The 13,103-nt window shown below is 38.5% G+C and overlaps 1 protein-coding gene across 1 annotated transcript in view; it reads right to left on the reverse strand.

The window, feature by feature from the left end:
• Positions 1–13,103, reverse strand: part of ddx1 (DEAD (Asp-Glu-Ala-Asp) box helicase 1) — a 41,361-nt gene that overhangs the window by 19,760 nt on the left and 8,498 nt on the right. Inside the window, exons 7-14 of the mRNA XM_078541593.1 lie at positions 11,888–11,971; positions 10,935–11,018; positions 7,765–7,841; positions 7,576–7,648; positions 7,064–7,140; positions 6,869–6,983; positions 3,644–3,782; positions 1,291–1,351 (exon numbers count right to left, since the gene is read on the reverse strand). Of these exons, the coding sequence (XP_078397719.1) occupies positions 1,291–1,351; positions 3,644–3,782; positions 6,869–6,983; positions 7,064–7,140; positions 7,576–7,648; positions 7,765–7,841; positions 10,935–11,018; positions 11,888–11,971 (710 nt within the window). The remainder of the gene's footprint in view (positions 1–1,290; positions 1,352–3,643; positions 3,783–6,868; positions 6,984–7,063; positions 7,141–7,575; positions 7,649–7,764; positions 7,842–10,934; positions 11,019–11,887; positions 11,972–13,103) is intronic.

Genomic DNA, 13,103 nt, shown 5'->3' on the forward strand with positions numbered 1-13,103 from the left:
TGCTGGGTTATATATTCGGCTAAATTATGGAAACAAGACAGTCAAAATTTGTTCGATACATTAAGCCAGCAAATTATGCACAGGATGGACAAGTAGGTTATCTATTTCAGATAAACATTAAGCCAATATATAATGTAAACTTGCAGATATGTTCCATGAATTGAGGGGAAGCAAGCAGGAGAATAAAAGTTCTATAAATTGATTGTAAACCACAAACAGTTCCTTCTTAATGCAGTACTACGGAAAATCATAAGCCTAGCTGAATGGCTTTTGCCCGAAGACTATAGACAGAATGTACAATGCTTGATTTTGGACAACTTTCACCTAGATGGTATGATATATATTGTAAAAATTTTCAGAAGGTTCAGTTAAGCCTACCTCAGTCATTGTGGGGGTAGCCAAAATGCTGAAGGAGATAAGTTTTGAAGATTTGGAGGTGGGGAGAAGAGTTCATAGTGAGAGATCCTGATTTTGGGCTCAAATTGGGAGGGGTGGTGGGGAAAGGAAGGTGGCAGTCGAGGAGCATGCACAAAAGTGGATGGCATGGGAAAAGACTTAGGGTTAGAAAACTATGCAAAAAAAGGTGGGAGGGAATGAATTTGAAGATCAAGACAACAAACAGAGATTGCATGGCATCAGGAATGAAATGGATGCAAACAAGATGCCTTTATTGTTGGTGTGTTGTGGTTGTGCTACAACAAGGTCAGAAAAAGTTAAAAAAAGTTTCTCAAATAGCTATCCATTACCAGCTTTAGGTATTCAGCAGTGGTTGGTTTTAACTGGGCCCTTCTGCAAATTATACAAATACACCAAAAAGCAAAAGCAGTAAAACACATTTGAGATGGACAAAGTTTGCATGAATTGCATGCTGTGAAAACTGTCAGTAACTTAAACAAGTAATATTAATATTTCTCCAAGTCATAATAACCACACAACTATTAGTATTTTATACCCAGGTGTATAATATTAGGGGGTAAAAGATTTTTTGAAGAAATTGGTACTTGGAGTAAAATAATTTGGGGTTTCTTCTGCCTTTGGGAAGGAAATGACTTGTATTTATAAAGCAACTTTCAAGACCTAGGATATTGCAATGCACTTTACAGCTAATGTATGGTACTATGATGTATGGAATATCACCAGGACACCTTAGTTGAAATTAGTTATTTTAACTCATATCATTATCTATTCTGGGTTACTTAATTTATCTGACATTTTCAAAGAAATTACACATACATGTGCATCAACATATTACTGAACACACTTTCTTGGGGAGTAAAATAGGAAACTTACTCCTTGTTCCAGGACAGCCAGCTGATCTTTTGCAGAAACACCACCAATAATCAGAAGCTCCCTAAAACAAAAAAAAATCCCAAAAACTAAACCATCCATATGAGCAAGGGTTACAACATGCTTGGGTTTGATATTTGCCTTGAGGGCTGTTGCAAATTAAAATACTAATTTTGAAGAGAAATGTTTAGGGTTTGCATTTGTACTACTGAGTCTGAGCACCTCAGAAACATAAGGTTATGAAGATCAAATTATAGTCCAAGTGGCCTTGTCCTTTCTGAACGAGATTTGTTCAGTAAAATAAAAGAAAAAACCTTGCAGTGAGTGTGAGAGAAAGACAAAATTAGGATTTTAATCCTGATCACTATCCAGTGACACAGTGCTGCAAAATTAATGATGCTATGTGGGGGTACATTTGCTTAAGGCATTGTGCAACATTTTCTCCAAGTACAAAATGAGGAATGGGTGGAGTGTGACACTGGAGGGTTGACAGTATCTATGGAGCTGTACTTAGGATAGTAATTCAGCACCTTCAGAAGGGGAGAAATTAAGAGCTGTTGATGGGGCCGGGGGAGTTCTAGATACCCTCCACTGATTTGAATCTCACAATTAGTACTCGACATCATAGCTGATAGTTTAACTGTTACAATGCACTTTGAGCATCTAAGGTAACTGGAACACAATCTAACCAAAACATTATTAAACATAATTCATTACAAACCATATTTGCACAGCAATTACTGCACACATAAGGTGATTTTGTCCTCAGTATGCTTCCACAATGCTGTGCTACCAGGTAAGACAAAGATACCAGGTAAATATCATGCATTGTCTCTGGAAATGTGAAAAACTGAAACAAAATGGAATGCCCTGCCTTTTTATACAGAACAGAGAACTGCATATCCTTTCAACAGCAATTATTTTACTGCAGGACTCAACAACACATACCACCAGTCACAAAGCAGAGGGGAGGGTGGACAAAGGCAAAAAAGGTCCAAAAATTAGTGACTGAAGACAAAAAGGTCCAAAATTTTGTGTGACAAGATCTCATGTAAGTATAGCATCTTTTATGTTCTGTAGTGAAATAAAAATACTTTTAGGCCATTTCAAATGGGAGTAATTATTAGGCTTTAAGTAGAAACATCAGTTTTCCCATCGCTTACTTTTTTATTGCCATCAAGGCCGTGGACCAATGCATTTGCATAAAATCACCAAAGTTACCTCAGCATTTCAGTACAACATGCACCGTGTTGAATGACAGTTGAAGTCTACACCAACAACAAAATGTGACCATGCTGGGTTATATAAACATTCGGAGTGAGGCAAAAGGACTATAGCAGTGCCTCACAAACTATTTTCCGATGTGACCCCACTTTAACTCACCACCACCTTCTCAGGGACAACTAGGGATGGGCAACAAAGGCTGGCCTTGCCAGCGATGCCCACATCCCATGAACAAAATATGTAAAGCTCTTGGGAAATTAACATGATCCCAGATGCCAGCAAAAACAAAAGAGTAATAAAGCAATATAGCAACATTTGTCAAATTATTATTAAAGTTTGCCTATTTATAGATCAGCATATAAATATGAAAATTTGTGTTTTTAAAGTACTTTGTAAAAGGTTATTTTCTGTACTCATGAAGATTTCAGCCAAACTCAATTTTCCATGGTGACAGAAGACTCAGTGAAGCTCCTTTCTCCCCACACCCATGCAGTAATCAGCTATGCACACTTCTTCCCAACCAGACTCTCCCCGCCCTCCCAACTCCCATCAGCCCCGCTCTCACTCGAGTGACAGCGACTCTCATAATGGAGGCAGCAGCACCAAGGAGGCCCAGTGCAAGAAAGTATTCTACAGACTGCATGTTGGAGCAGCAGCTGCCAAGAGAATGACCTTTGCATCTCCCAATCACAAAGTCAGTTCGAATGGCAGCAGCTTCAAGAGAGGGGAGCTGAGTGACAGCTTCCCTGGGCCAGGCAAAGGGCAGGAAATAAAAGTTAAAAGTGGAAGAATTCTCAGATCCAAAAATCAGAATTCTGCCAAATGGTGGCTATTTTTCACTCCGGCATAAACAAAGCAAACGAAAATAGAACAAGTGCATGGCCTCAGACTGAATGTTAATGCAACTTTGGACAAAGTTGCAGGAATAAACAGATTTCAGCTGCTAAAATTCCTGGAATAAGACTAAATGGTTCACAATTTCAGTAAGTGAAATGGAATCACTAACCAGATCATCCCAATAAGGACCTTATTTGAGTGTATAGCAGGTAAAGAACAGTTAGTTCAGTAGTACATTTATTTATTGGTTAGGTGGGGGAGGGGATAAGAGAAGCAAAGTGTTGAAGACAATTACCTTAGTTTGGGATCAGTAACACCTTTCTTGAACTGCTTGACGTTATTGAGTGTTTGTTCAGCCAGTTCCCTTGATGGTTCAATAATGAGTGCCTTTGGAGCATTTGGTAAGTTCTTAGCTTGAGCCACCTGTGCAGTACCTGAAAGAATGCAAGCTACTGAATTAAAAATGGTAAACTGTAAAGCACAGGGAATGGTTATGAAAATTGTGTTTCTTTAATAAATTGTCAGGTATCGTCTGAAATCTGCCGAGTTCCAAACATCCTAATTCTTAACGTTACAGCTGCTACTTACAAAATTCACAGATATTAAAAAGGAAGTAACTCCACTGGATAAATGGTTCAGAGTTCCCTATGGATTTCCAGAAATTCCACCTCTCCAGATTTAGTTTGGAATCTCTTAGTTCACTGCTTTACCAACATTTCCAGCCACCTGTATGGAGACAGCAGGCTGAATAGAAGGTTAAAAGCTAGGAAATGAAGGGAGGGTGATTTATCCAGAATTATTATTCAATTTAAGAATCCAGGAATCAGTCCTAAAATGAGGTCAACAGTTCTGATGAAACATGATTGACCTGAAACACGATTTCTCTCTCTCTGCAGTTGTCTGACCTGCTGACTTTTTCCAGCATTTTCTGTTTTTATTTCAGATTTCCAGCACCTGCAGCACTTTTCTTCACTGACTTAGGTATCATTGAGGCTGTGGGAAATCGTGCTCATTGTTGTCCAATTTTGGCTTTGCCCCAACACTGGTAACAAAGCCTTCAGCCATCTTGGCCCCACTCCCTAAACCTGTTTATCTCATTAGGTCACTCTCCTTTAAAATCTTAAAACCCACTGTTTTGATTAGCATTTGGACATCCTTCAGCATCTGTCTCATCAGTCAGTCCATTTTTCACTTCCCTAAAATTGAGCTCATCAAACATTTTGCTGTCCTTATCCTAACTCACACCAAGTCCTATTCACCCATCACTGTGCTAGCTGATCTAGTGATTCCAGGCTCAGCAATTCCTCGACTTTGAAACTTGTTTTCAAATTGCTCCATTGCCTTGCTCCCCAAACCCCCCATAACCTCCTCTAGCCCTACTACCATCCAAATTTAAATTACTCTTTTCAAAATTGGCTGAGATAGGAAACAGAGTAATGGTTAATGGGTATTTTTCAGGCTGGCAGAAGGTTTGTAGTGGAGTTCCCCAGGGGTCAGTATTGGGACCCTTGCCTTTCCTGATATATATATTATATATATGATCTAGATCTTGGTGTACAGGGGACAATTTCAAAGTTTGCGGACGACACAAAACTTGGGAGAATTGTAAAGTGAGGACCACAGTGTAGAACTTCAAAAGGACATTGACACATTGGTGGATTGAGCAGATAGGCGGCAGATGAAGTTGTTCAATGTGGAGAAGTATGAGGTGATACACTCTGGGGCAAAGAACATGGAGAGACAGCATGAAATAAATGATACTATTTTAAAGGGTGTGCAGGAGCAGACAGACCTGGGTGTATATATACATAAGTCATTAAAGGTGGCAGGATAGGTAGAATAAGCTTTTTCTAAAGCGTACAGTATCCTAGGCTTCATTAATAGGATCATAGAGTATAAGAGCAGGGAGGTTTTGATGAACTTATAAGAGACACTGGTTAGACCTCAGCTGGAGTATTGTGTACAGTTCTGGGCACCACATTATAGGAAGGATGTGAACGTATTGGAAGAGAGTGCAGAAGAGGTTTATGAGAATGGTTCCAGGGATGAGACACCAGTTATGAGTAAAAATTGAAGAAGTTAGAACTGTTTTCCTTGGAGAGGACAAGGCCAAGGAGACTTGATAGAAGTTTTCAAAATCATGAGGGGTCTGGACAGAGTATATAGGGAGAAACTGTTCCCGCTCGTAAATGGATCGAGAACCAGCGGGCACAGTTTTAAACTGTTTTGCAAAAGAAGCAAATGCGAGGTGAGAAAAAACTTTTACACACAGCGAGTTAGGGTTTGGAATGCACTGCCTGGAAGTATGGTGGAGGCAGGTTCAACTGAGGCATTCAAGGAGGCAGTGGATGATTATTTAAATAGAAACAACATGCAGGGTTACAGGGAAAAGGCAGGAGATTGGCACGGTACTAAGTAAAAGTGCTCAGAGAGCCAGTGCAGACATGATGGGCCGAATGGCCTCCTTCTACACTGTAACAATTCTGTGATTCAAAGGCTGACTGAGTGGTGTTTCCTATGTAAATACAAGTTATTCTAATAGGAATTTACCATTTAATATATTGCCTGTCACAACTTTTTAAAAAGAAATTCATAAAAGAGAACATAAAATGATCACAAGTTGTTATCTCAAGCAGATAAAACAGAAGAGCGGGATAAGATTAATTCTTTAGCAGCAGACTGTTACTGTCAAGTCAACCCAATTCAGACAGGCTGCAGCTATACACACCGTTGCTTCCCTCAAACTGTATGCTGCACTGGGAAAGTCCTCTCTAACCATCTAAGACAAGTTGCAGGAGACTGAGGTAACTCAAGATTCTTGCTGCTTACAGTTTCTCTATTTTCCTCTAATTTGAAGTATCCTCTTCCCTTTTTCAAGAGCTGTGGGGATCCATACCCTATGCTTTTGTAATCCCTTCCAGAGGGCTAAGGCTCTGAGAAAAAAATACTTCCCAACAGCTAATCTAATTGTTTGCATACATATTTTATATTTATCCTTCTGCATTTCAATTAACCACCCAAATGGACATAATCTGTTCCCCTCATTAAAAAAAAACAACCAAATCTTCAAAGTCAATGTTTCTCCAAATATTAAATCCCAACTTGCTGAGCCTCTCTTAGGAACCTAAAAATCTGTAAACTAGGTATAATTTCACTTAGTGTCCTTTGTACCTTCTCCAGGGCCCCAATATCCTTGTGATGTTTGTGGGCCTGAACAGAATACAATTGCTGCCATACCAAGGTAGCTTTGTAGTCACTTTGTTCTTGGTTTTATATTGAACTATCCTAGCAATACAATCTTGAAATCCTAACTCCTTTTCCCAATGGTCTCATTGATGGTATTAAGAATGGTTTGTGCCTTAGTAATCCAACTACACAGCCCCGATATAAACATGTTTAGTTGGATTACTAAAGAGGCACATAAATTAGTAGGTTGCAGAAAGATCAGTACCTTTTGAGTTTTCTGAATCACACAAATTACTTAAGAGATAAGCCACTCAGGGTGTTACTTCTAACGTACCAGTATGTTGTGACTTTACAACGTGACCATCAATAGCCTTGTCTAGTGCTACAAAGCCATCTTTTGGAGGGAATTTCAATTCTTCTTCACCAAAGTTGAATTTGAGCTCAGCATTCTAGGTGCAACAACAAAATCTTTTAGTTATCATAAATAGTTACTAATCATAATTTTTCTCAAGTAAGAGTGGGAAATTACCTTTAAAACACATGAGGCAAATAAGGCTTGGTTCTTTACATGTGGAGGTATATCAAAGGCATGTCCAAGGTCTTTCCCTGGAAAGATAAAGAGCAAATCTGAGTAGTTATTCCACAGGTAAAAATATAACCAAGTAGTATCATTGATCTGTGTTATTGCAAATGTGCTTTTATCCTTAGTCACTACACAAGGTAGAGGTTCCTACAATACTTGTTCATTTACAAATCTTTATAGATATAAAATGAACTGGGGGGTGGGGGGTGGGGGGAGAGAAGAAACTAGCAGTCATGTCACCCCAAATTTATACGTACAAAGATTGCCAGCAACCTGAACCGCAATTCCAGATACTGTAATATGTCAAATCATCCAATTATGAACATTCAGACAGACACTGGTGGAACTGAAGAGCAGGATAAACACCAAACCCAATACTTAAACCAGAGATTAAAGTTTTTGTAAACCAGCATGTTTGAACTAAAAGCATAAAATGCAGAACACCGAGGAGAACTTACCATTTTTTGAAAACTTTATAGACCCTTTATCAAGATCAATGTAGCACCCAATGGTATCATGCATTGTAAATTCCTAAAGAAAAATAATTTAGCACAAAATAACGTGGACAGATTCAAATAGCTGCAATGTACAAAACAAAATTCACACTATGCTGAATTATATCTAACTTCCATCCAACGTATACATACCTCTCCATAGCTGTCAAACTGTTTGGAATGGGATTTCTTTCCAGTTCCACCAAATCCAAAGCCAAATTTGTCAGTACCTATTTAGAATTGCCCCAGAAGGGAAAATAGAGATCAACTTTTAAATCAAGGCTATTTACAAATAAAGTTGCACAGAATCACATTGTATTTACAGCACAGGAAGTGCACAAAAATCTCTCAGTATTTATAGCAAAGGAGTAAGCCATTTGGCTCAACTTGTCCAGTCAAAGAACTGTCAAACCACTGAAGGATAATCAAGGACAGGTTATAATGATTTACAAGGTATAGTGAAAATATTAATCAAGCACTTTGCATTGCTCTTGAAAACTATGCCCGATTGTTGGAATTTAATGATTTTTAATAGAACTAGCAATAGCGAAGATAAAACATTGTTTTAAAAAGAATTAAGCATCTGAAAATACACAGAGCAGCTGGGCCGAATAACATACCTGAAGGCTATCAAGTGAGATGGGACATGTCCCTAGCCTGTATTCTCAATAACTCACTGCGCTCGGACAGTTCCCATGGACTGACAGGAGACTGATGTAGTCCCCGTCTTTAAAACAGGTGACATGACAGACCTGGGTAAATATAGGCCCATTGGTTTGACATTAGTAATAGGAAAAGATGCTCGAGGAAATCATTAGAAAAAAAAAGGTTTGCATTTATTTTGTGCATTTTTCACAACCACTAGGCGCCTCGAAGCACTTTATAACCAATGGGATGCTTTTGGAACATAATCACTGTTGTTCTGTAGGAAATCGTCAGGGATGCATTATGATTACTTGGATAGAAAAAGGACTTAGTAGGCGCATCCTACGTGGTTTCATTGAAAAGATCATGGGCTAGATTTAGTCCTACTATTGCCAAGTCTGCTGGCAGGCCCAGAAAGGAATATGGTGAAGGAAGGATGCAGCCGCCTGAACTAAGTCCACGTCCATATTCTCCTCACAATTCTGAAATATCGTATTAGATTAGGCCCAGGTCAATTTGACGTTTGTGATTCTATATACAGTGCAAATAAATTTGTTCAGACTGACGTGAAGGTGATGCACCAGAGTGCTGCAGCTTCCCTTTTATGCAATTAGCCAAGGGTGATATTGAATCAAGGGTGAAAATGCCCTCTCTCCTATAACTGGGTGAGAGTTCTATTGAAATTGTGGTTAAGGAGTAAGGTTTTTTTTAGGTGAGCAGAGGGAGCTTTATTCCACATCTGGAGTGAGTGAGCTGCCAAAAGGAGGGTATTGTTTTAGGTGGGAGCTGAACAGGATAGCTTTAGTCTTGCCAAGACTGTGCAGGAAAGTCTTCCGCATCTGATAATTGATAGTGATCGAGATACTGATTATACATTGTCAAAGCATTAGCACATATAAGAAACTTTTACAGAAAATCTGCTTTATAACAGGATAAGCAATATCAAAATGTCATTAATCGATGACAGGTTATTTTATTATGTTAAAGGCACTATATAAATTAAAGTTACTGTTGTTGCAGCTGATAGGTCTGACTTCTGACTTCACAGGCTTTTTGATGCTTAACAAGGGCAGTAACTCTCAAGTCTTTGGTTTTGGAGAGAGATTTGAACTCCATCGGGAGATGCAACCTGTTTTGTCCACATACAAAGTAGCATTGTAGAAGGTCACAAAAGATTTTCATTTAGCTACTTTGTAGAATGTCAAAATGTGCAAGAAAGACATTTCTACAAGGGTATTTAAATTGATAGTGGATTTTATCCTTGTTTTCTAAGCAGGGTGTTCTTTATTTAACTTTGTGTCATGGTTTCTGTTTAATATTCTCCTTGAAAACAAGTCAAACTTCATTTTATCCAGCATCTCATCTGAGGTGGCCAAAAGCTTGGTCAAAGAGCTAGGATTTAAAAGAAAAGCCTAAAGCATGGGAAGGATAGTGTAAAAAAAGAGAGCACAAGAGATGCAGAGTTTTAGGGAAGGAGCTCCAGAGCTTATGGTCCAGCCAGCTGAAGGCATGGCTGCTAAAAGTGATGACAATCTGGTATTCTGTATATTCTTGATTTTAACAGACCAATATTCTTACTCAGCCCCCCCAAATTATTACTTACTGATGTTTGAGGGCTTTTCTCAAGAGCTAAATAGTGCCTTGTTACAATTCTCCCAGCAGAGGAAATAGTTTCTGTATCTCTCAGCAAATGCTTTTAACATTTTAAATATCTCAATTAGATTACCATTCAATCACCTAATGTCAAGGAAATACAACTTCAAAGGAAAGAACAACTTGGTGCTCGAGTTGTGGACCACCCCCACCAAATATACATGTAATGAGAAGGGCTCCTAGATGGTGGAAATCCTAGATTTAAAAAAAAAATCAATCATGAGATGTGAGCATCACCAGCAAAGGCAGCATTTATTGCCCATCCCGAATTGCCCTTGAGAAGTAGGTGAGCTGCCTTTTTGAACCCCTGAAGTTGAGGTGGTGTAGGTATAGACCCATAATGCTGTTAGGTGGGGAGTTACAGGATTTTGACACAGTGAAGCAGCAGCATTGGCAATATAGTTTCAAGCCAGGGTGTCTATGATTTGGAGAGGAACTTGCAGGTGGTGTTCTCAAGCGCCTGCAGCCCTTCTCTTTTGAGACGGCAGAGGTCACAGGTTTTGAAGGTTCTGTCAGAGAAGCCTTAGTAAATTGCTGCAGTGCATCTTGTACATAGTATACACTGTAGTCATGATGCACCAGTGGTGGACGGAGGGAATATCTGAGGTGGTGGTTGGGGCGTTAATCAAACAGGCTGCTTGGTTGACTTTCTTCTCAAAAACCCAGAGGTACTGTGGCACACCTACTGCATCCCATTTAGATCAGATTTCTTGGCTACATGCTGAACAAACTCAGTCAGCAATTAAGGAGCAAGAATTATTTCAATCTTATTTGTACTGCCTTGGAGCTGAAGCAGAAAAAGATAGATTCAATACATAGACTACTCATTACTATTTTGATCTTGTACAGGTGTGCTGATACACAGCTATGATGTCCTAAGAATTTCACACCCGATTTAAACTGCACACATAAAACTTTAAACATGCGGTTTAACTACTGAGGAGTCCAGCAATAACTGACAAAGATATCAACAATTTTAGTCTTGATGTAAGCATCAGGAAAGATATTTAGGTTCATTAACTTACCCAAATCCAGTGAAGCCTGCATGGTAGACCAACCAATTCTGCACAAGCCTTGGTCATGGCAATGTACCTCATAGTAATATTTTCCTATATGCAAATAAATAATTAATAAAATTCAACACCCAGAAATATTTTATTGCCAGCTACCTTTCAAGGCTGATTTGAAAATAAAAATCTATAGTGGATGGGAAATATAAAAAATACAAGATTTAAATTTCCATACAAAGTTTTTAAAAGTAAACAAGATCTAAGAAACAATTCAGAAAAGCACTGAGTGAAAGATTACAAAGAAGAGCAATAGAGAAAACTGAATACTAGAAATCTAAAATATTAAAAAGTTAAAAATGCACAGGCCAGGCAGCAATCTTTTTGAGGTGCTGATTGATTTAATCCACTGTGTTTTCAGCCTTTATTACAATATTGATAATCTCCAAAAATATTTAAGAATGAGCAATGCAGTCAATTATTACATAGCAGTTTCATTAATCTGGGTCAGTTTTCTCTATGTTCAAAACATGGGATCAACACCTAAGATTATACATTGCCCTTGAATACAATTCCAAATGAACTACACTTTTTAATCACTGGAATCTTATTAGCAACTCTAAATTTTTGATAATGTCATTATGTGCAATTTGGTCTACTCTACAATCTTATCTATTCTGTACTTGAGAAAAACAGGTACTGCAGTTGTTAAAGAGTCAATTAATTCTTGCAAGAATAAAGGAGGCAACATCAGTTCCCCCCCCCCGCCAAAATCCTTTAGTTTGAACACCATTGGAAAAAGTTCAATTTCAAAGGTTGCAATGGAAGTCTCATGAACCAACTTAATGGAAGCAAATGTTTCTTTAAAGAAACCAATGATAAGGCTGCACTCAACACCTAAAAGCTACAACACTCCAGCACTTTTTAAGTTATAGAAGTTGATTCAATGATCTCTGGCACACGATACTTACCCTTGGTCACTCCCTTTGTGGATCTGCATCCATGCCATTCTTTTACTTCCCTGCTCTGACAGCACATGCCATCAGCTCCAATAGCTGGGGAAATATCAAAATCAGTTAAGCACTTACAAGCAGCTAAGATTGAAAAAAAAAAATTATCATTTTTTGTGTTTCACTGTCCATTCCATTTGTGTGTCTTTTTTCTATATTCCTTGATAGCCTTACCCAACAAAGCATGATTGGTTTCAGAAAACATCCATTGACCAAGCATGGGGAAGTTCCAAATTTGTACTATCCCTTTGTGTGAAGCAGCTCAAGTGTACAAGTGCAAAGTTTGAGCGTCTAGCTCCAGTGTGCCCTTTTTACCGTATTGTGTAGAGCTTGACATGTTGAGTGCATTGTATACCACAACCACCACTCCCAACCAATGATTAAAAATATAATCAGACTAGCTTATTTATCTACACATAAATGCATTCAACTATATAAAGTGGAGTGGGCCATTGATTCAGCTCCCGGTTTCTGTTGAATTAAACAATCTTACCTCGGGAAGCAATAGGCAGGAACAACTGGCTCAATTCTCTGTGTCAGGGCAAAAATAAAAACTGACCACAGCTCCCACTCCTTACTACTATTTAAATAACTGCTGGAAGTGAAATAAGGCCAGATTCAGGCTTGGCTGAGATTCTTGAAAAAGAATACCCTGCCCCCCCCCCCCCCCGCCCCAAATAGTCTACCAAGGCATGAAATACACTCGCTCGAGTGACTCAGCAAAAGGCACCATCTTTGACGTTGAAGGAGGAGAGAAAACTGATATGGATAAATCGAATTACAGTATTGTTAAAGTTGACCAAAGGCTGGATTAATGCTTTGAAACATTAGTTTTGGATGCTGTGAAGTTACACTACAAAAAAGCCACAGGATAATGAATCTACTCAGTTGGACACATCTCATCTTCATGCAAAATTAAACAAACAGCAGTCAATATTCACATATTCATATGGCAAAGAACTACTTCTATTAAGAAGTCATTAATGTTATGAGCTAATTTTCTCCATAAGACGTATTAACAAAGACTATACACACCAAACAATAATCATACACTTCTGTGGTAAAACAACAAATGCATTTTAAAATCAAACTAACCCTACTTAGGACATTTTATTCTGAACTGCAGTTTTAGCAGTTCCAATTTGAACAAATTCTCACTACACTTTTATGTCTTTAC

The sequence above is a fragment of the Cetorhinus maximus genome, chromosome 5 (genome assembly GCF_964194155.1).
Source record: "Cetorhinus maximus chromosome 5, sCetMax3.hap1.1, whole genome shotgun sequence".
Classification (NCBI taxonomy): domain Eukaryota; kingdom Metazoa; phylum Chordata; class Chondrichthyes; order Lamniformes; family Cetorhinidae; genus Cetorhinus; species Cetorhinus maximus.